This window comes from Rana temporaria, chromosome 5 (assembly GCF_905171775.1).
Source record: "Rana temporaria chromosome 5, aRanTem1.1, whole genome shotgun sequence".
In the NCBI taxonomy this organism is placed as follows: Eukaryota; Metazoa; Chordata; class Amphibia; order Anura; family Ranidae; genus Rana; species Rana temporaria.
In genome coordinates, this window is record NC_053493.1 from 113,447,951 (window position 1) to 113,469,790 (window position 21,840).

The 21,840-nt window shown below is 42.0% G+C and overlaps 1 protein-coding gene across 3 annotated transcripts in view; it reads right to left on the reverse strand.

Annotated features, from left to right (window-relative positions):
* Positions 1-21,840, reverse strand: part of NEK10 (NIMA related kinase 10) — a 326,603-nt gene that overhangs the window by 155,696 nt on the left and 149,067 nt on the right. For all 3 annotated transcript variants that reach the window (XM_040353019.1, XM_040353018.1, XM_040353020.1), the window contains exons 24-26: positions 19,241-19,370; positions 2,737-2,807; positions 625-838 (exon numbers count right to left, since the gene is read on the reverse strand). In XM_040353019.1, the coding sequence (XP_040208953.1) occupies positions 625-838; positions 2,737-2,807; positions 19,241-19,370 (415 nt within the window). The remainder of the gene's footprint in view (positions 1-624; positions 839-2,736; positions 2,808-19,240; positions 19,371-21,840) is intronic.

The following is a 21,840-nucleotide window of genomic DNA, read 5'->3' on the forward strand; positions in this document are numbered from 1 at the left end:
CATAACATACACATACACAAAGCCCCCCCCTTTTGCATCAGAGACAATCAGAGTTCTCCTACCACAGTTATCGAAAATTCGCAATCATTTTCGCATTCGCAATAGCGAAAAATCGCAATTTTTTTTTTTCAATTTGGCAACATAAAAGGATCGCCTCAGCTTAGCTACTCGGCCCAGGGTCTCTAATCATACCAGCAATGCTTTTAGACGTCGATAGGATGTGATCTGTTTTAAAAATCAAATTGAAAAAATGCGAATATTCGGAATTGCGAATATTCACCGCGAAATTCGAAATATATCGCGATTTCTCGAATATGCTATATTCGAGTCGAATATTCGCAATGCGAATATTCGTGAGCAACACTATTCATTAGTGAAAAAAAGCACATTTAACTGGTTTGTAAGACGCACACTTTACAGCTTTAAACGATGCAGACTAAATACATATAAACCCTAAAAACCAATCAACACAATGATGAGGAAAATTAGCAATTTCTTTTAAATGATAACACTTATTTTACAGAGTGAACCCAGTTGAATATTTAGACACAGGAGAATTAGAAAGTCCCATTTAAACATGTCTGGAAATTAGCTTTGGTTCTAAAAGGAAGGCAATGTACTCACATAAGGTAGTGAAGGGTGGCGGTGACGATACGTCCCTGTATTTTTGTTAGCTTCAATGAAATATTTTTGTGCACGCTTTCTTTCTCTTTCCAGTTTTTTCTCTGAGGCAATCTGGCTTGATGATAAGTTGTCCATATACCTCATCGTGATATCTGATATCAAAGCACAAACTTCTACAATGTCTGGACGAAGATCAGCATCTGATGTCAAACACCTAGGGAATAATCAATCTAGTATCTGTCAACATGCCAGAGAAAAAGAGAATACATATATACATAGGCTTACAGTTGATTGTGGTGATTCTATCTGCATATTGTGGGGCAGATCCACAAAGACAGTACGCCGGCGTATCTACTGATACGCCGGCGTACTTTCAAATTTCCCGCGTCGTATCTTTGTTTTGAATCCACAGATACAATGGCATCTGGGTTAGATCCGACAGGCATACGTCTTCGTATGCCTTCGGATCTAAGATGCAATTCTTCGGCGTCCGCTGGGTGGCGTTCACATCGTTTTCCGCATCGAGTATGCAAATTAGCTATTTCCAACTATCCACGAACGTACGAGCGGCCGTCGCATTTTTTTACGTTGTCTCTAGTCGGCTTTTTTCGGTGTATAGTTAAAGCTGCTATTCTGAGGCGTACTCAATGTTAAGTATGGCTGTCGTTCCCGCGTCTAATTGAAAAAAAAAATGTCATTTGCGTAAGTCGTCCGTGAATCGGGATGGACGTAATTTATGTCCACGTCAAAAAAAATTACGTCCTTGCGACGTAATCTTCAGCTCTTACAGTATCTTTTTTACTTATTTTCTCAGTCTGGACATTAAAAGCTGTTCATATAGTATGATGTGTTACAAAGCACCTATCATTAACATACTACATTTTCTTTGCATGTGTATGGTGGTACAATTCACCAAAATACACATATAATGCAGTGGGAACACAAATAAATATGCTGTTTATAAAATGTGGTAACATGTCATGAGTGGTAGCAAATCCGCCATGAAACTTGACAACTCTTAACAATGCAATGGGTGAGTACAAGTTTATAAAATGCTCATGGATATTACCCCATTGAACAACGTTATTGATTTTCTTTTGTAGAAGAAATAATCGATTTACAGTATTACTTTAGGTACACGCATGCAGGGCTTTTTTTCAGTGGGAACGCGGTGGAACGCAGTTCCGGCACCTCCAGAACTGAATGTATGTAATGGCAAGGGGTGCGGGGGTGTGCTGGAGGGTTTATTGATGATGGCTGCTGGGGAACCTATTGTTGCTGGAGAGGATCTATTTTTGCGAATGAAGAGGGCCTATTGTTGCTGGGGAGTTCTTCTGTTGCTCGTGGGGATCTATGGTTGCTGTGATGGGTCTTATGATGCTGGGGAGGGTCAGTCGTTGCTGGAGGGATGTACTGTTGGCGGAGGTGTCTTTTTTGCTGGCTGCTGGAGGATCTATTGATGTTGGCTACTGGGGAATCTATTGTTTCTAGAGAGGATCTGACTTTGCAGGGGGAGGGTCTCTTGTTGCTGCGGATGTCTGCTGTTGCTGATGGGGGATGTATTGTTGCTAGGGGTGGATCTTATGCTGCAGGAGGGGTCAATCATTGCTGGGAGAAATCTACTGTTAAGGGAGGGGTCTAATGTTGCTGGCTGCTGGAGGGTCTATTGATGCTGGTTGTTGGGAGTCCATTGTTGCTGTAGTGAATCTATTGTCGCTGGGGTGTCCATTGTTGCTTGGTCTATTTTATGCCTTTCTTGTTACCATTAACAACTTTCATACAATATACTTAACACCATAAAATGATACTTGGTTCTGTATTCTCTAAAAGGGGCTAGGAGGTAGGAAGGGGGTGGAACCAAGGGATGTTGCCCAGAGGTGGGTAGGGGGTGGAGTCAAGGGGCAACTCAAACATTAGGAGTTCCTGTACCTATTCTCTGAGAGAAAAAGGCCTGCACACATGTCAGGGGAAAAAAAAGGAAAAAACATCCAGGATCTGTTTTAATCCCAGACATTTAATGCTAATTATTTACAATTTGTAGAATGTTGATATATATTGCTTTCTCAGGAATAATCAATGTGAGTTCTAAATATAAATAATAAATGTTCTTACCTTTTAATGGTATTTGAGACTTTTTCAGAATACATTCCCTCAGGTACAGGAACATACACAGCTTCTACAATCTAAAAGAAAAAAAGGTTTTGCTTTTATCACTGTGGCACAAACAGTAATAAACAGACACTTAAGGTTTTTCAAGGCACACAAAAATTGTGAATCATTATACAGAGAGATCAGATGTTACAGTGTACTGCAAGATATAGCATTAAAGGACATTTCCAGGCTTTATTAAAGAGGATCTACACCCTAGAAAGAAAAAAAGAAAAGTCACTAGTTACAAATATTGTAGCTGCTGACTTTTAATAAAAGGACACTTACCTGTCCAAGGATCCAGTACTGTCATCCCGGCTCCCCCATGTTTAGTGAGGGAAGCCAGTTGTGACTCCTTGCTGCTTCACAGCCAGCTGTCCACCGCACATTTGTAAGCCACGCCGCACTTTGTAAATGGTCCTACAACCTTCTGGGACCTGTGATAAGTCCCATAAGGCTTCAGGCAAAGAGAGGGAGGCCAAACTATCAAAACTAGGTACCAAATAATAATAATGTACCAAATGTGATAGATAGATATACTATTGTCATTGTATACATACAAAAAAAAAATTCCGGGTACTCTTTACAGCAGCAATAAAACACTTCTCAACAAAACCACACATACATATTCCTAGCACATGCCCACATATCTATTTAAATATATAAGTACCTAAATAATAATAATAATATTAATAATTTCAAAATATAAAATGTTGTTATTTAACCGGTTAAGACCCGGACCAATATGCAGGTTAAGGACCTGGCCCCTTTTTGCGATTCGGCACTGTGTCGCTTTAACTGACAATTGCGCGTCGTGCGACGTGGCTCCCAAACAAAATTGGTGTCCTTTTTTTTCCACAAATAGAGCTTTCTTTTGGTGGTATTTGATGACCTCTGTGGTTTTTTTTTTTTTTTTGCGCTATAAACAAAAATAGAGCGTCAATTTTGAAAGAAATGCAATTTTTTTACTTTTTGCTATAATAAATATCCCCAAAAAAAGATATAAAAAAACATTTTTTTCCTCTGTTTAGGCCGATATGTATTGTTCTACCTATTTTTGGTAAAAAAAAAATCGCAATAAGCGTTTATCGATTGGTTTGTGCAAAATGTATAGCGTTTACAAAATAGGAGATAGTTTTATGGCATTTTTATTAATATTTTTTTTTTTACTACTAATGGCGGCGATCAGAGATTTTTTTCGTGACTGCGACATTATGGCGAACACATCGGACACTTTTGACACATTTTTGGGACCATGGTCATTTTCACAGCGAAAAGTGCTATAAAAATGCACTGATTACTGTGAAAATGACAATGGCAGTGAAGGGGTTAACCACTAGGGGGCGCTGTAGGGGTTAAGTGTGACCTCATGTGTGTTTCTAACTGTAGGGGGGGCAGGGCTGGACGTGTTTAGGTTTGTTTAGGTTTATCCTCATACTACATAGTTTTGGTAAATCCAAAGCCAGCCATACCCAATACAATCTGAATGCACAGTCTCCCCAATATTTACCAAAACAATGTAATATAAGGATCAACCCAAACAATCCATTCAATCCACATCAAATCAGGCCAGCTCTTGTACTACATAGTTAATGGTAGAGATAATGGAGATTGTACAGTCAGATTGTTTAGTGTATGTTCAACCATAAAGTGTAACTCCACTCTTGTTGAGAAAAAAAACATTCTCCTCTGGGTGATCTATGTACATTGCAAGGATTTTAACAAACTTTGTTGCAGATTCCTACCTTTTGTTATTCTGAAGAAACCCCTGTGTGTTTGTCTGTGTCCATGTTGGAAAGTAAATCTAATGGGAGTGGCTTCAAAATTATAAATCAGTTGGGGCATTTGCAGGGCACAAATGAGGACATTTTTGTTACAGGGTATGCCTGACATCTGACTTTTATCTTAGTGCAGACTTCTGGGAAAACCAGTGAGCCAATCACACATGCAGGAAATTATGTTTCTGGGGGGCATTCTGTAACATTCCGTATACAGAACACCCCCAGGTAGCCATATTGCATTGCATTTTTAGCATTACATGGGCTGAAGATTGAAAAGGAAAGGTCATTTTTAATAACATTCAATTACAATATGACTTGTGTCGAAATTGTGTACACTGTGGGCCGGATTCAGAAAGAGTTACGCCGGCATATCAGTAGATTCGCCGTTGTAACTCTGAATCTGCGCCGTCGTAAATTTAAGTGTATTCTCAAATTGAGATACACTTAAATCTAGCTAAGATACGACCGCGGGCGCCGTCATATCTTAGCTGTCTATTTAGGCCGGCCGATAGGGGCGTGTACGCTGATTTACGCCTATTCACGAACGTACGCTTGTCCGTCGCAGTAAAGATACGCCGTTTACGCAAGGCGTTTTCAGGCCTAAAGTTATTCCACCAAAAAGATGGCGCAGCCAATGTTAAGTATGGACGTCGGAACCGCGTCGAATTTTAACTTTTTTACGTCGTTTGCGTAAGTCGTCAGTGATAGGGGCTGGGCGTAATTTACGTTCACGTCGAAACCAATAAGTCTTTGCGGCGTAATTTGGAGCATGCGCACTGGGATATGTCCACGGACGGCGCATGCGCCGTTCGTTCAAAAGGTCAATCACGTCGGGTCACGATTCATTAGCATAAAACACACCCACCTCTTCACAATTTGAATTAGGAGCGATTAGGCCGGCACATTTACGCTACGTCGCCGTAACTTAGGATGCAAGTGCTTTGTGAATACAGCACTTGCCTCTCTAACTTACGGCCGCGTAGCGTATATGAGATACGTTACGCCTGCCTAACGTTAGGCTCATCTACGTGAATCCAGCTATATATATTTTCTATTTTTTCCCCCACAAAAGTGTTGTTACCTTTTAAGGAGATCATACAGATATTGTACAATTAGATTGCATAGTGTATGGCCAGCTGTAGAGGGGTAAGAGGTAAATATGTTTGATTATGTTTAGAATTGATTAAATGTTTGATTCCTTTAGAGTACCTATTTTACAGTCATAGCTACCTAATATCAATGGGGTAGATTCAGGTAGGGGCGCGCACTGATATGGCGGCGCAGCGTATCGTATTTACGCTACGCCGCCGTAACTTACAGGAGCAAGCGATGTATTCACAAAGCACTTGCTCTGTAAGTTGTGGCGGTGTAGCGTAAATGGGGCCGGCGTAAGCCCGCATAATTCAAATGTGGAAGGGGGGCGTGTTTTATGTAAATAATAGATGACCCGACGTGATTGACGTTTTTTACGGACGGCGCATGCGCCATCCGTGTACATATCCCAGTGTGCATTGCTTCCAAGTACGGCGCAACGACGTATTGGTTTCGACGTGAACGTAAATTACGTCCAGCCCTATTCACGAACGACTTACGCAAACGACGTAAAAAATTAAAATTTTGACGCGGAAACGACGTCCATACTTAACATTGCGTGCGCCTCCTAGTAGCAGGAACAACCTTACGCCGAAAAATCCTAACGTAAACGACGTAAATAAATTGCGCCGGGCGTACGTACGTTTGTGAATCGGCGTATCTAGTTAATTTGCATAATCTACGCCGACAACAACGGAAGTGCCCCTAGCGGGCAGCGTAAGAATGCACCCTAAGATACGACGGCGTAAGAGACTTATGCCAGTCGTATCTTAGGCTAATGTCTGCGTATCTAGCTTTCTGAATACAGAAAGTAGATACGCGGCGCAGCTTTCGAATTACGCGGCGTATCTATGGATACGCCGGCATAATTCTTTCCTGAATCTACCCCAGTCATATCAACCTACACAAGTCTATATATCTGTGCCAGAATTAGATGCCAAAGCGAAAAGAAATAGAGAATGTTCCCTTAGCAAAGTGAGAGTTTACTTTGGAAACTGCATGTTTATTTTGAAAGGCATACTGTATGTTCACCTAGATTAGTGAATAAACGGCTTCAACCTATTTTCTAAGCCAGGGGTCTCATAACTTTCTAAACAAAGGGCCAGTTTACGGTCCTTCAGACTTTAGGGGGGCCAGACTAGGGCCATTGGGAGTGAAAAATGTCCAGGTGTCCAGTGGGAGTAAATAATACCATATCTTTGGTGACAGTGGGAGGACTAGTGCCCCATCGTTGGTGTTAATGGAAAGAATTGATGGTGTCAGTTGGAGGAATAGTGCCCCATTGGTGTCAGCAACAAGAATTATGTCCCATTTAAATTGGATGGAAAAATGCCCCAAATGCCGCATTAAGGCAAGCAAAGGCCCACATCCGGCCCCAGGGCCGCAGTTTGGAGACACCTGTTCTAAGCGACGTAGACATTAACTCTGTTAAGTGAACAGAAAATCAACTCCATTCTATGTATCTGCTAATAAGGCAGTCTGGGCAACCTATTCATTTCTTAGGACCATATTGTATTACAGAGATACCCCAACAAAAATAAGAATCAATGTGCCTTTGTTAAACTATCTGAAGAAAAAACACAATATAACAGCTGACTGCAAATACCATTCAAAAGATGCAAATAGTGAATGCAAAGAAACACTTTTCAGAATGTCTGTTAAAATGCTGAGGTATGTGAATTTGCTTTAAATATGCGAATTATATTTCTATGTCATCAGAATAAAGCTTACAAAAACATTTCATTTTAAATGATATACTTTATAACTGGCATGTAACATTTACAGAATCTCAAGGCAAGTTAAAATTATTGCTAGATTAGCAAAAACTGCTGCCTCGAGTCCTAAAAGATGAACACACTGGCCTAGATTCACGTAGGGTGGCTTTACGTTGTGCGGGCGTAGCGTATCTTATTTACGCTATGCCGCCGCTACTTAGAGAGGCAAGTGCTGTATTCACAAAGCACTTGCGTCCTAAGTTACGACGGAGTAGCGTAAATCGGCCAGCGTAAGCGCGCGTAATTCAAAGTAAGCAGGTCGTTGGCGTGTTGTATTTAAATTAAGCGTGACCCCATGTAGATGCATGGCCGAACGAACGGCGCATGCGCGCGCAAAATCAGTATCACGTCGTATTTACGCCCAAAGATACGCCGGCTCAATGCCTGTGACGTGAACATAACCTACGCATAGCCCCATTACGACTTAAGTAAACGACGTAAAAATATATGCTTGTCCCGACATCCATACCTTGCATGGGCTGCGCCACCTAGAGACCTGCTTTATCTTTACGCCGGCGTATGTCTTACGTAAACAGCGTAACTAATTGCAACGGGCGTACGTACGTACGTTCGTGAATCGGCGTATCTTGCTCATTTACATATTTGACGCGGAAATCAACGGAAGCGACACCTAGCGGCCAGCGTAAATATGCACCCCAAAATACGATGGCGTAGGAGACTTACGCCGCTCGTATCTTGGCCAAATCTATGCGTAACTGATTCTATGAATCAGGCGCATAGATACGACGGCGGCCATTCGGACTTACGATGGCGTATCTGGACATAAGTCTTTGAGAATCTGGGCCACTGATTTTAGTGTTGCTATTAAGTTCATCATTTTTTAACTCTTGCCTTTTTTTTAATAATATTAAAATTGTTACTTTTTGAAGAAAAATGTTACTTAGAAATTCCAAAAGCAAATCACTATATTTTGCAAAACAGAGGAGGGTTAGAAGCTCTGTTATTATAGTGCATTACAGTATCTGTCTTCCAATCCCAGTGGCAACCACTAACCCGATTAGTGATATGAAAAAACTCAACACAAGTACTTTTTTCTTTTGATCACATAATCACATGTTCTCAGCTGCTCAAAGAGGTGGGGGTGAAAAAAACAGCATTACACTGATCTTGCCAGTGAATGGCTATGCAGGGGAGTGTGTCATCACAAGTCTGACCATTGGAGGACTGGATTCCAGCACAGCTGAAAACTGAGCACGCTGGAATGAATGTGCCCTTACAGTATGCCCGGTATGATCAGTTTGAAATAGGTAAGCAGGGGTCATTCCAGGTGCCACACATCTGAGAAAACCCATAGGTGGCGATAGTAAGAGTAGCCTCAGCCCAGACTCCATCCAGGCCATGCCCCCCCCACCCCTTTCCCTGTTTCCATACATTGAGCTGAGACAAGCTCTTTCCTAGCCTGCACTCCCCAGAGGCAGTTAAGAAGGCTTGGACCGACAGGAGCCTGGAGCGTCACCCTGTGTCTTTTTTGTGTGGGTTTCCAGGAAAGCAAGGGGACTAGCAGGAACACCAGTTATTTCACACAAAGGAAGAAATACAAAGAGAACCGGATTCTTTATAACACAATTACACGGTACAACAGACCCATATCAGGAATTTGAAATATTGGGGTTACATATTCTTTAATCATTTTTACAAACCATTTTTTGTCTTTTTTGTATGAATCATTTTTCTTTAATCAAGACTTTTAAGCTATGGGCTCTGCAAATCTTTGTGTACTCATTGATTGAACTACATGGATTTTTTTCAACCAGACTAACTATGTAACTATGTAACTTTGTTAGTTAGCCACAGAGCCTTTTTTGGTTCCACTGCTGTGACGCCCTGTACACACGACCGGGATCCTGGTGGTATAAAGTCCACCGGAAATCCCGGCGGGAAAACCGAGAACCTGCTCGGTAAGTTTCCCCGTGTACACACGGCCTGGTTTCCCGTCAGCAACACTGTGGGGAGGTTTTTTAAACCGCCGGGAATCCCGGCGGGAAAATAGAGAGCAGGTTCTCTATTTTCCCGTCGGGTTTCCGGCAGTTTTCCTGTTGGGAAAACTGCGAGGAAGCATACACATGGCTGGTTTTCCCGGCCAAAGGCTCTCCTGGCAGTTTTCGTGTGTACGAGGTTTTATGAGTGAGTGAGTGAGTGAGTGAGTGAAGAACTTATATAGCGCAGCACATGCGAACTAAATCGCCTCTGGGCGCTCGTTGTTCCTGTCTCGTTTGACATCAAAAGAGATGAGTTTTGATCTTCCTTCTGAAGGCCAAGTGATTCTCCTCCAACCGAATGCTGGTTGGTAAAGCGTTCCATAGTCTGCGACCCTGGAACGCAAACCTTCTTTCTCCTTTGGACTTGTATCTGGCTTTGGGTATCTGGAGCAGATTTTGGTTGGTGGATCGCAGAACGCGATTGGGGTTGTGAGCTTTTATTTTTTCGCATAGATAGTGGGGGGCCTTCCCATGGATGCACTTATGAGTCAGACAGAGTGCTTTAAAAGCAATTCTGTCTTTTACTGGCAACCAATGAAGGGTTCTCAGTGAAGGTGAAATTGATTCCCAGGGTTTTTTCCCAGTCACAAGTCTGGCGGCCGTATTTTAAACCACTTGCAGACGAGAGATTTGGTACTTTGGGAGTCCGAGATAGAGGGCATTGACGTAGTCCAGTCTGGAGTTGACGATTGTTCCCACCACGACTGCTATGTCTTCTTTAGGAATAAAGAACCCTACCTCTGAAGGTATATAAGTTAGTCATGTGGGCTGAGAATTGGAGGCTTATTTCTTTATTGGAACCATTGGGTACCATTCCCATTACCTTTATTATGTTGGTTTCCACATAAATGGTTGATTGATTGATTGATTGATTGATTGATTTATTGTATTTGTAATGCGCCAAATACTGACCCGTCAGGGAAGCGTCTAAGCGCAGAAGACATACCTGTAAATAGATAAATCAAGTCAGGGAAAGAAAATAGAAGGAAAAGAAAAAAGGAGAGCACAAAAAAGCAAACTACCAAGGAACAACAGGGAAAACTAACGTGACTCAGCCTGCTTTTCCCTCAAAAAACCAAGTTTTTATCCTTTTACGAAAGGCCATAATGGAGGGGAGAGACCGGATAGAAACAGGGAGACTATTCCATAGGGCCGTTGCTCTCACAGAAAAGCGTCTACCCCCGAAGGTAAGCAGGCGAGCAGATGGACAAGTGACGAGACCAGCTGTAAGTGATCTAAGTCCTCGTGCAGGGGTGTATCGCGTTATCAAGGAATTCAGGTATTGTGGGCCCGTCCCATGATAAGCGCGATAGGCGAGACAGAGAGCCTTAAACTCAATGCGATCTACCACAGTGAGCCAGTGCAGTGATCGCAGGGTAGGGGTAATATGCTCCCGCCTATTTAAGCCGGAGATTAGTCTAGCGGCCTGGTTCTGGACGAGCTGGATTTTCCTCAGCCACTTTAGAGGCATACCCAAATACACAATATTGTTGAAGTCAATCCGGGAGTTGACGAGAGATTGAACCAAGACTTTCCGGTGGTACTGAGAAAACAAATTTTTGACCTTTCTCAAACACCTGATGTAATACAGTGCATTGTGGATACATTGATTGACTTGGGGTATCCAATTCAGATTACAGTCAAAAATTGTCCCCAGGACGCGGACTTGATTCACTGGAACCGGACACGGCCCAAGGCTCGTAGGCCAGTTTCCCAAAAAGACAGCTGGATCAATACGTCCAGAGATGAGAATTTCTGTCTTTTTAGCATTTAGACTAAGGGAGTTGCGATCCATCCATTGTTTGATGTCTAATAGACAGGAAGCAAGCTGCAGGCCAGGAGCAGGGTCGGATAGGCTGTCAACGACCAACTGGACATCGTCTGCGTACAACCGATTAAACACTGCTAAAGTACTACCTTATTAGGTAAAGTGCCACATGTGCACACTCTGTGTTCTGTTCCTAGAAGTTAGTTTGAGGCAACACCTTCCAGCCACAGTGGACTGTTCACCTCCAGCCATTTGAACCTTTCAGTCAGTGAATATGTGGAGAACTCTTTGGCCGATAATCAGACTGCAGAGAAAGCATAGAAAAAGTGTCTGGAGAGCACCGGTGACTAGGTATTAGAGAATTCCAATGCAGGACCCAGTGAAATATGTCATATCCCAGACAGTCTTCTCCTTCCAGCTAGGCTCTCTCCCAAGGGAGTCTTCAGGGACAAGATAATGGCAGCAGTTATATCATGGCCCTGGACCTCTAAAGCACTTTGTGGCTAACACAGAACACTAAACTGTAATATAATATCCAACATAAATCTGAGTTGTCCAAGCCAACCCAATTTTAACATAGGTGTCTGGAGAGTTCCAAAGCAGAGTACAGGCAGGTCCCCCGTCTTTGTCATGGCGGGGAATGGGTATAGCCCCCAATGTGTCGCCAAGGAACAGCTGCTCCGAAAAGCAATGTGAGCCCTAAAATACCTTATTAAAATTTAAAAACATATAAAGTAAAATGGGTTTGTGTCTCTGAGGAGAAAAGACATGCATTTTCCTAGAACACTAACATAAAACTGAAAAATTAGGAAACAGGGAGGGGTTATACGTGGCTGACAAGTGTTTTTTTTTTGTCAGGGTCCAATTCTCCCATAGGCAGCAGCATAACCTGATTGTCGCAGAATTCCTCCTGACCCTTTGTCGCTTAATGAACAATTTCTACACCTTCCCCTACTGGTAAAAATTCTACTTCATCTGTCTCTCACATTTTCCCCCCTACCAAACACTGCAGCTCACAGTAGGAGGGTTTCAGCAAAAGAGGCAGTCCTGCCATCTCAGAAAGCATTGGGAAGGGCTAGGTGTGGTCAGTTTCTGACTGATAAGCTACAGCCTTTTGAATTAGCACTGACAATGCTAGCCATGCCCCCTGCAGCATTTTCCTAAATTTCACCTTAATGCAAGCAGTCATGGCCTACATGATAGTGGCAACCATTATCAGAATTTAGAAGCAGTGTGCCATCATAGGAAGCTGCATTAAGTGGACTGGCAGGCAGTGCAGATGCACTTTTTTTTAAAGGTGCTGCCACACAAAGTCTCTGTAAATTACTTCATCCTCAGCACACACAGACCACCTCGTAATGCCAGTAGGAGAGTGGCAGAAATGTTCTGCCTAAAGCCAGTGCTATGCAACTTCTTTTTCCTCTCTCTGTGAATCACCAGTCACATTTAAACTTTCAAAGCAGCTTTGAATATATTTAGTAGCTATGAGAAACATCTGAATTATTTTATGTTTGTTAGCTCTTCTGTGTGTTTAAGCAGCAAAAAGGGTATCCCAGCATCACAAGCAAAAGTCTTCTAAGAAAATAAAATAGCCAACAAAAAATAATACGGCTGTCGGATTCAAAAGCTGGAGTAATGATCAGGCTGGGTGTGCTATCTGTAAGCATTTAGAGCATGGGTCTTCAAACTATGGCCCTCCAGTTGTTCAGACACTACAATTCCCATCATGCCTAGTCATGTCTGTGAATTTCAGAGTTTTGCAATGCCTCATGGGATGTGTAGTTCAGGAACAGCTGGAGGGCCGTAGTTTGAGGATCCCTGATTTAGAGGCTTTCAATTGCGCCTGGAGTTAATTTTTATTAATGGTGCATACAGATTCAGCAATTAACCGTCACTGTCACCTTGGATACTTTATCAATACCATAGGTATGATTTAATAACCTTTTGTATCCCCCATTCTTATTTGTTCTTCTGGCTTTACTTACATTGCATAATTTTTCAGGAGATCAAATGCACATAGCAACTGCTTCAGTTAAAAAAAAATGAACGTATTAAGCCTCGTATACATGACCGCTTTTCCTGCCAGGAAAACTGCAGGGAGAGCTTTTGGCTGGGAAAACCGGCCGTGTGTATGCTTTATCGCAGTTTTCCCGACAGGAAAATAGAGAACCTTCCTGGCGGTTTCAATCCCGGCAGTTTTTCTATGGGGAAACACGGCGAGGGAGCATACACATGGCCGGGATTCCCGATCAAAGCTCTCCCCGCAGTTTTCCCAATGGGAGACCCAGCCGTGTGTACACAGGGAAACTTACTGAGCAGGTTCTTGGTTTTCCCGTCGGGATTCCCAGCAGACTTTATCCTGCCGGGAATCCCGGTCGTGTGTAAAGGGCTTTAGTCATTGCAAGCCAATGGCAATGCAGTTCACTGGAACTTCATAATAGAAAAAGTCCATGGGGGGCTTAATAAAATATATTGTTGTTAACTATAGATGTATATAGACTACAGAGACGCCTTTTTTTTCTTTTAGGGGGAGATGAAAAAATAAAGTTTCACTTTAAGGGCCACGTCACATTAGTGCTCATGTCAGTGGAAACAATTGCCACCAACAGGATTACTAAAGACACTACTTTCTTGCTTTATATGGTGCCTCACCCTTGCTGACTGATATACTGCAGACTCTTGTTCGCTAATGAGGGCGCAGCGTCGGAGAGACACCTAATTATGTTGACCAGAAAATTATTTGATAAGGGCAACACAAGCACTTTCATTTTTAGATATTTGTACTTTTATACATACAGCCCAGAGTCCTAAAGGCCACCATTTATGCTAAATTGTAATAGCTTTATGCATTACGTTGTCCCGATACCGATACTAGTATCGGCACGGCGCGGCAGCATGTACGGTAAGGGGGACATGGCTGCATATATGGGGGGGACATGGCTGCATATGGGGGGGACATGGCTGGATATGGGGGGGACATGGCTGGATATGGGGGGGGACATGGCTGCATATGGGGGGGGGGACATGGCTGCATATGGGGGGGGGGACATGGCTGCATATGGGGGGACATGTCTGGATATGGGGGGGACATGGCTGGATATGGGGGGGACATGGCTGGATATGGGGGGACATGGCTGGATATGGAGGGGACATGGCTGGATATGGAGGGGACATGGCTGGATATGGGGACACATTTAAAAAAAAGTATCGGTATTCAGTATCAGCGAGTACTTGAAAAAAAGTATCGGTACTTGTACTCAGTCCTAAAAAAGTGGTATCGGGACAAATGGCAACTTAACCGCTTGCCAACCGACTCCTGCAGATATACGTCGGCAGAATGGCACGGCTGCACAAAGCAACGTACAGGTACGTTGCTTTAAATTTGCCACCGTGCGGGCACTTGCGTGCCCCTGCCACGAGCTTCGTGATCGTGGGATCCGCGGACTCGATGTCCGCCAGTGTCCCATGATCGTGTCACGGAGCTGCAGAACAGGGAGATGCCTGTATAAACAAGGAATTTCCCTGTTCTGCCTTGTGACAGGACACTGATCTACTGCTCCCTGCCATCGAGAGCAGTGATCAATGACATGTCACTGGTAGCCCAGCCCCCACACAGTCAGAATCACTCCCTAGGACACACTTAACCCCTTCCTCGCCCCCTAGTGGTTAACCCCTTCCCTGCCAGTGTCATTTACACAGTAATCAGTGCATTTTTATAGAACTGATCGCTGTATAAATGACAATGGTCCCAAAATAGCATCAAAAGTGTCCGATGTGTCCGCCATAATGTCGCAGTCACGATAAAAATCGCGGATCTTCGCCATTACTTGTAAAAAAAAATATTAATAAAAATGCCGTAAATCTATCCAATATTTTGTAGACGCTATAACTTTTGCACAAACCAATCAATATACGCTTAATGCAATTTTTTTTAACAAATATTTTTAGAAGAATACATATCGGCCTAAACTGAGAAAGAAATGTGTTTGTTTATATATTTTGGAGGATATATATTATAGCAAAAAGTAAAAAATATTGCTTTTTTTTTTAAAAATTGTCGCTATTTTTTTGTTCATAGCGCAAAAAATAAAAACCGCAGAGGTGATAAAATACCACCAAAAGAAAGCTCTATTTGTAGGGAAAAAAAGAACGTCAATTTTGTTTGGGTGCCACTTTGCACGACCGCGCAGTTGTCAGTTAAAATGACGCAGTGCCGAATCGCAAAAAATGGTCATTGGGCAGCCAAATCCTCCGGGACTGAAGTGGTTAAACACAACGTCCTTAGAGTTCCCTGTTATAACTTTGCTACAGGTGAGTGCTATCATTTATAGTGGAAAAATGAGCTGAATCTTGCATTGAGGTTAGCCACAGTAGAAAAATAATTGTTGAATCGCACAAACTGAAATTAAATGTCACATAATGAACACATTACTGCCTCTAAAACACAAAAAAATAATGCAATGTTTAAAATTTCATTACAAACTGTCATACTAGTATTATCCTGTTTTATATTTCCAAGAAACTCCCATTAACTAATAGAACTAAATAAGTTGTGTCTGTGATATTATAATTCATACAAGCAAAGCACTGTATGCTTTAGCAATGAAATATTCATAGAATAATTGGGAAGTTAATCTACTGGATAATATCTATTGTCCATTAAAATAAGTAGTTTTGTTAAAAAGAAAATTGCATTGAAAGTAATAAAGCACAACTACTGTGCTTACTCAAAGCTTCTACAAGTGGCAATAGACGTAGAGCAACAAATTTGTATTCAAAACAGATTTATAATTTTTAAATATGAAAAAGATTCAGATTGCTCCATAAACATTGTTGGGATAGTTGGACAGTTCAATTTCACAACACTGTATAACCATCCCTTAGAAATAAAATGATTAAAATTAAGTCTTGGTGAAAATGTTTTTGTTTTTTGAAGTACCGTATTTTCCGGCGTATAAGACGACTGGGCGTATAAGACGACCCCCTAATTTTCCAGGAAAAATGTTGGTTTTGGGATATAATCACCGTATAAGACTACCCCCTTCTTATTAGTCCTTCTGGAAGTTGAGGGGTAGCCAGAACAACCGCTGACAGAAACAGGCTTTTTCAAATCTCACTGTGCCATTACATTACATTACATGCCTCACTGTGCCATTACATTACATGCCCCCACTGTGCCATCACTTGCCCCCACTGTGCCATCACTTGCCCCTCACTGTGCCATCACTTGCCCTTCACTGTGCCATCACTTGCCCCTCTCTGTGCCATCACTTGCCCCTCACTGTGCCATCACTTGCCCCCACTGTGCCTGAACTTGCCCCCCACTGTGCCTGAACTTGCCCCCCACAGTGCGAACAGTGCAATCACTCACTTTTTTTCTGAATCGACTTGCAGGCGGTGACAGTCTACATGCTGCGAGCATCAATGATTTGAAAGCCGCGCCTTCTCCTCAGATTGCCCTGTGATAGGCGGAACACAAATTTTCCCAGCAGCGCCTCTGTTCTGTGTTCCGCCTATCACGGACGTCTTCTCATCTCGTCCGAGGATGAGAAGGCATCTGTGATAGGAGGAACACAGAACAGAGGCGCTGCTGGGAAGATTTGTGTGCCGCCTATCACAGGACAATCTGAGGAGAAGGAGCGGCTTTTAAATCATTGATGCTCGCAGCATGGAGACTGTCACCGGCGTATAAGACGACCCCCAAATTTGGATGCATTTTTTTGCATCCAGAAAGTCGTCTTATACGCCGGAAAATACGGTATGCATTTTACCCATACCTACTGTTGCATGGTATTTGCATAGATTTTAAGCATATGCTATAATTTTTTTAGGTGAATTTGAAGGCTTAAAGGGGTTGTAAACCCTCCTGTTTTTTCACATGAATGCATCATATGAATTAAAGGGGTTTGTAAAGGTACAATTTTTTTTCCTAAATATCTCCCTTTACCTTAGTGCAGTCCTTTTTCACTTACCTCATCCTTCGATTTTGCTTTTAAATGTCCTTATTTCTTCTGAGAAATCCTCACTTCCTGTTCTTCTGTCTGTAACTCCACACAGTAATGCAAGACTTTCTTCCTGGTGTGGAGTGTCGTGCTCGCCCCCTCCCTTGGACTACAGGAGAGTCAGGACGCCCACTAACACACAGCTCCCTTCTCTATCTGCAATGTAGAGAGCATCCTGACTCTCCTGTAGTCCAAGGGAGGGGGCGAGCACGACACTCCAACCCCTTTAAGGTGAAAAAACTTCTGGCAGTCACATACCCCCAAGTCCAATCGTATTACTTACCTGAGCCCTGGAATGTCCCACGATGAGGACTCGCTGTCTCTCTGCCCGGGGTTCTTGGCTCTTGATTGGATAGACTGATAGCAGCGCAGCCATTGGCTCCCGCTGCTGTCAATCAAATCCAATGGGGGCAGTGCTGCATTCGGCGGCCATGGACGCCAAATGCTGGACTCGGGAGTGCACCCATAAGGTAACCCCCCGGGAGAGCGCTTCACCTAGGGGGTTATCTGATGCAGGGAGGAGCCGTGAGAGCCACGAGGGACCCCAGTAGACGGCATTTGGGGCCACTCTTTCCAAAACGAACTGCACAGTGGAGGTAGGTATGACATGTTTATTATTTAAAAAAAAAATCTAAAAGTTACAAATAATTTTAAAGAAAAAGTCCAGGGTTCCCGCAATGTCGGCACCCCAGACAATTTTGTGGTTGGAGCTCAGGTGCTGCCGCCGCCATTTAACACAGCCAGTACACTAAGTGCGCTTTCTAATTGGCCTTGTGGCGGAGGAAAGAAGAGGGGGGCCGAACCTCTGAAGTATGGCACCACGGCGCAGTCTCCTGGAGGTGGGAAAGGGTACCTGTTTTTGACAGGTTTCCCCCTCCCCTGAAAAGTGTCAAATGTGGCACAGGAGGAGGGGAGGAAGCAGATAAGCGGAGCTTCCACTTTTGAGTCATCTGTTATGGCCATTTATGCATTATAAGCATACAGATGCTTTGAAAATCAAGTCTAAATTCCCTATTTCTGGTTGCTGTACACACTAGATTTGTTATAGCAGTACATTTTTAAAGTATACTGATGTTTACATATATAAAACAAACTATTAGAATGAGATTCTAGAGAAAACATTGAATGTGAAAATGCTGAATCCCTGTAAAGCAGGTAATCTGATAATTCCATCAGGAAGACCCTATTGCTGCTGGGATTTTTGAGAAGTATAAGGCCCCGTACACACGACCGAGGAACTCGACGTGCCAAACACGTCGAGTTCCTCGGTGAGTTCAGGGATGAAGCCGCCGAGGAGCTCGGCGGGCAGCCTTCTCCCATAGAACAACGAGAAAATAGAGAACATGTTCTCTATTTTCTCGACGAGTTCCTCGGCGGCTCCATCGGGCCAAAAGTGTACAGACGACAGAGTTTCTCGGCAGAATCCGGGTTTGACCGAGTTTCTCGGTGAATTCTGCCGAGAAACTCTGTCGTGTGTACGAGGCCTAAAAGGTCTTTATGTCATACCAGCATTGAGGAATGATATAATTGAAGCACTAGAGCTCATTCACACCTCTGCATTTTAGGTGAATTTTAACGCATTATAAACTGCACAAAAACACATGAAACATTTTGTACATTTTTTCTTATAAAAAAAAAACACACCGCTATAAAGTAAAATGCCCTTGAACACACACATTAACATTGCCTGTGTTTTTAAGTGCATACGTGTGAATGGGTGCATAATATTACAGTACATTTCTATAAAACATTTAGGCTTGTCTTCTTTTAGATCATACTATATTTGTGACAGCGGTTTAGCAGTCAACAAACTGTAAACATATTGCTATTAGCATTGCCCGAAGTAAGTGGCAGCAAGTGCTGTAAATATGGCACCATTTATTATTATTGCTGTCACTATATCATATAAACTAAGACAAACAACTGCATGGCCCCAGCGCAAGGATGACACGCACATTTTTGAAGTGTTTCATATTTTTTTTTTTAAATACATAAACTAGGACAGAGCAGTCAGCTCCCTTGTAAGGGGAAACAATGCAAACCTGCGTACTTTGGTAGCTAAAGACAGCATATTGGTACTGTGGAAGGGTGGGGTTAGTGTTGCCATTTGATAGAGGATGCATCCTGCTGCCCATACGTCAGCCTTTTCACCATAAGGTTCACTCTTAACAACTTCTGGACTGTGGAGAAAAAAAAAAAGAGCAATTATTTTTCATTTTAGTTATTGCAAAAATATCTGGTACCAACTATATACAATATAATGGGGCTACATTGATAACTAATTATAGGTCCACCTGGTTCTTCATTTTCTGTGTTCAATATGAAATCCCACCATGTAGAGTTTTATTATTCTAAAATAATTACACTTTAGCATACCAATTGCTTTTTATTTTATCACCAGATAAACACTGCCTGAACTATTATATATATATATATATATATATATATATATATATATATATATATATATATATATATATATATAAAGATAGATAGATAGATAGATAGATAGATAGATAGATAGATAGATAGATAGATAGATGCTGTGTATACAGGCGGTCCCCGGGTTACAAACAAGATAGGGACTGTAGGCTTGTTCTTAAGTTGAATCTGTTTGTAAGTTGGAACAGGTACATTTTTTAAGTGTAGCTCCAGCCAAAAAAATCTATTTTTAAGCTTTTTGGAAAACATAGGGAAGGGTTATCACCCCTGTAACATTTGTTTTGCTGTCTTTGCCCCTGTTCAGAAGATTGCGCCTCACTTTCTGTCCCAATGACAATTGGATTTAGAAAATTTGGGGTTAGTAGGGAACCAAGGATTGGTGATAAAGCTTCAGTGGAGACACCTGTTTCCCATATTAACTCTTAGAAGAGAGAATTTCCCTTCCTGGGGGTAGATTTCCTCTCACTTCCTGTTGTCTCCCTCAGTTTGTAAGTAGGAGTTGTTTGTAAGTCGGATGTTTGTAAGTAGTAGTAGTAGTGTATATATATATATTAGTTCATCCAAAACTATTTTTATAATGTTCTTGCTTTGATAGAATACCAAGCACACAAACATAGACTACAGGGACGCAGACTGCAAAAGCTTTAAACAAGCCTACTGATATTCCCAACCCTAATGCCGTGTACACACGATCGTTTTTCGGCATGAAAAAAAAACTTCGTTTTTCAGCATGTCCAAAAAACTAAGTTTTTCCAACTTCATCATTAAAAACAATGTTGCCCACACACCATTGTTTTTGAAAAATGATGAACAAAGCGCGGTGACGTACAACACGTACGACGGCACTCTAAAGGGGAAGTTCTATTCGCCCTTGGGCTGCTTTTAGCGGATTCCTTGTTAGTAAAAGACGATTCGCGCTTTTTTGTCTGTTACAGCGTGATGAATGTGCTTACTCGATTATGAATGGTAGTTTTACCAGAACGAGCGCTCCCGTCTCATAACTTGCTTCTGGGCATGCGCAGGTTTAAAACGTCGTCTTTGCCCACACACGATCATTTTTAACAACACGAAAAACAACATTTTAAAAAACGACGTGAAAAAATGCAGCATGTTCGAATTTTTTTTTTGGTCATTTTTCAGAAGCCGAAAAACGATGTGAAGCCCACACACAATCATTTCAAATTAAGTTTTTAAAAACTTCGTTTTTTTCATGCCGAAAGACGATCGTGTGTACGATCGTTTTTCGGCATGAAAAAAAAATACAATTCATAATGGAGTAAGCACATTCATCACGCTGTAACAGACAAAACAGCGTGAATCGTCTTTTACTAACAAGGAATCAGCTAAAAGCAGCCCAAAGGCGAATAGAACTTCCCCTTTAGAGTGCAAAACAAAAGGATTCGCCCCAGGACTTTAAATGAAGTGGGTGACGTTTCCGCCAGTAAAAATAACAGTAATTGTATAGTATATAATTTATTCAAGTAAAATTGTTTACATGCGTAGAGTAAAAATGTTACATACATAACACCAACAATTGCCAATTGAAACAATACATAGACAGTCAATTGGCAATTGTTGGTGTTATGTATGTAACATTTTTACTCTACGCATGTAAACAATTTTACTTGAGTAAATTATATACTATACAATTACTGTTATTTTTACTGGCGGAAACGTCACCCACTTCATTTAAAGTCCCGGGCGAATCCTTTTGTTTTGACTTTATGTAACAGGGATGGAAGTATGTCACTGGGGACACCAGACCTTTCCTCTTTCTTCCCCTTTAGAGTGCCGTCGTACATGGTGTACGTCACTGCACTTTGTTCATCATTTTTCAAAAACGATGGTGTGTGGGCAACATCGTTTTTAATGATGAAGTTGGAAAAACTTCGTTTTTTGGACATGCTGAAAACCTTTTTTTTTTTTCATGCCGAAAAACGATCGTGTGTACGCGACCCTTACCCAACCAAATCCTCAATTTATAGCCATATGAAAAGAAAACAAACAGCATGTTCACATACTTCTTTTAAAAAATATCTCTACTTTGTTGGACCATTTTAAAATAGAAAAGGCTAACAGATTTCCAAATTTACATCATGCCTTGAATAAAGACGTAACTATTCTTTACTGGGATTGGTGTAAGTATGAGAAAAGGAGAGATGGTAATTTCTGTATGGCCCCTTTAGATCAAATGGGGAGCCTATATTT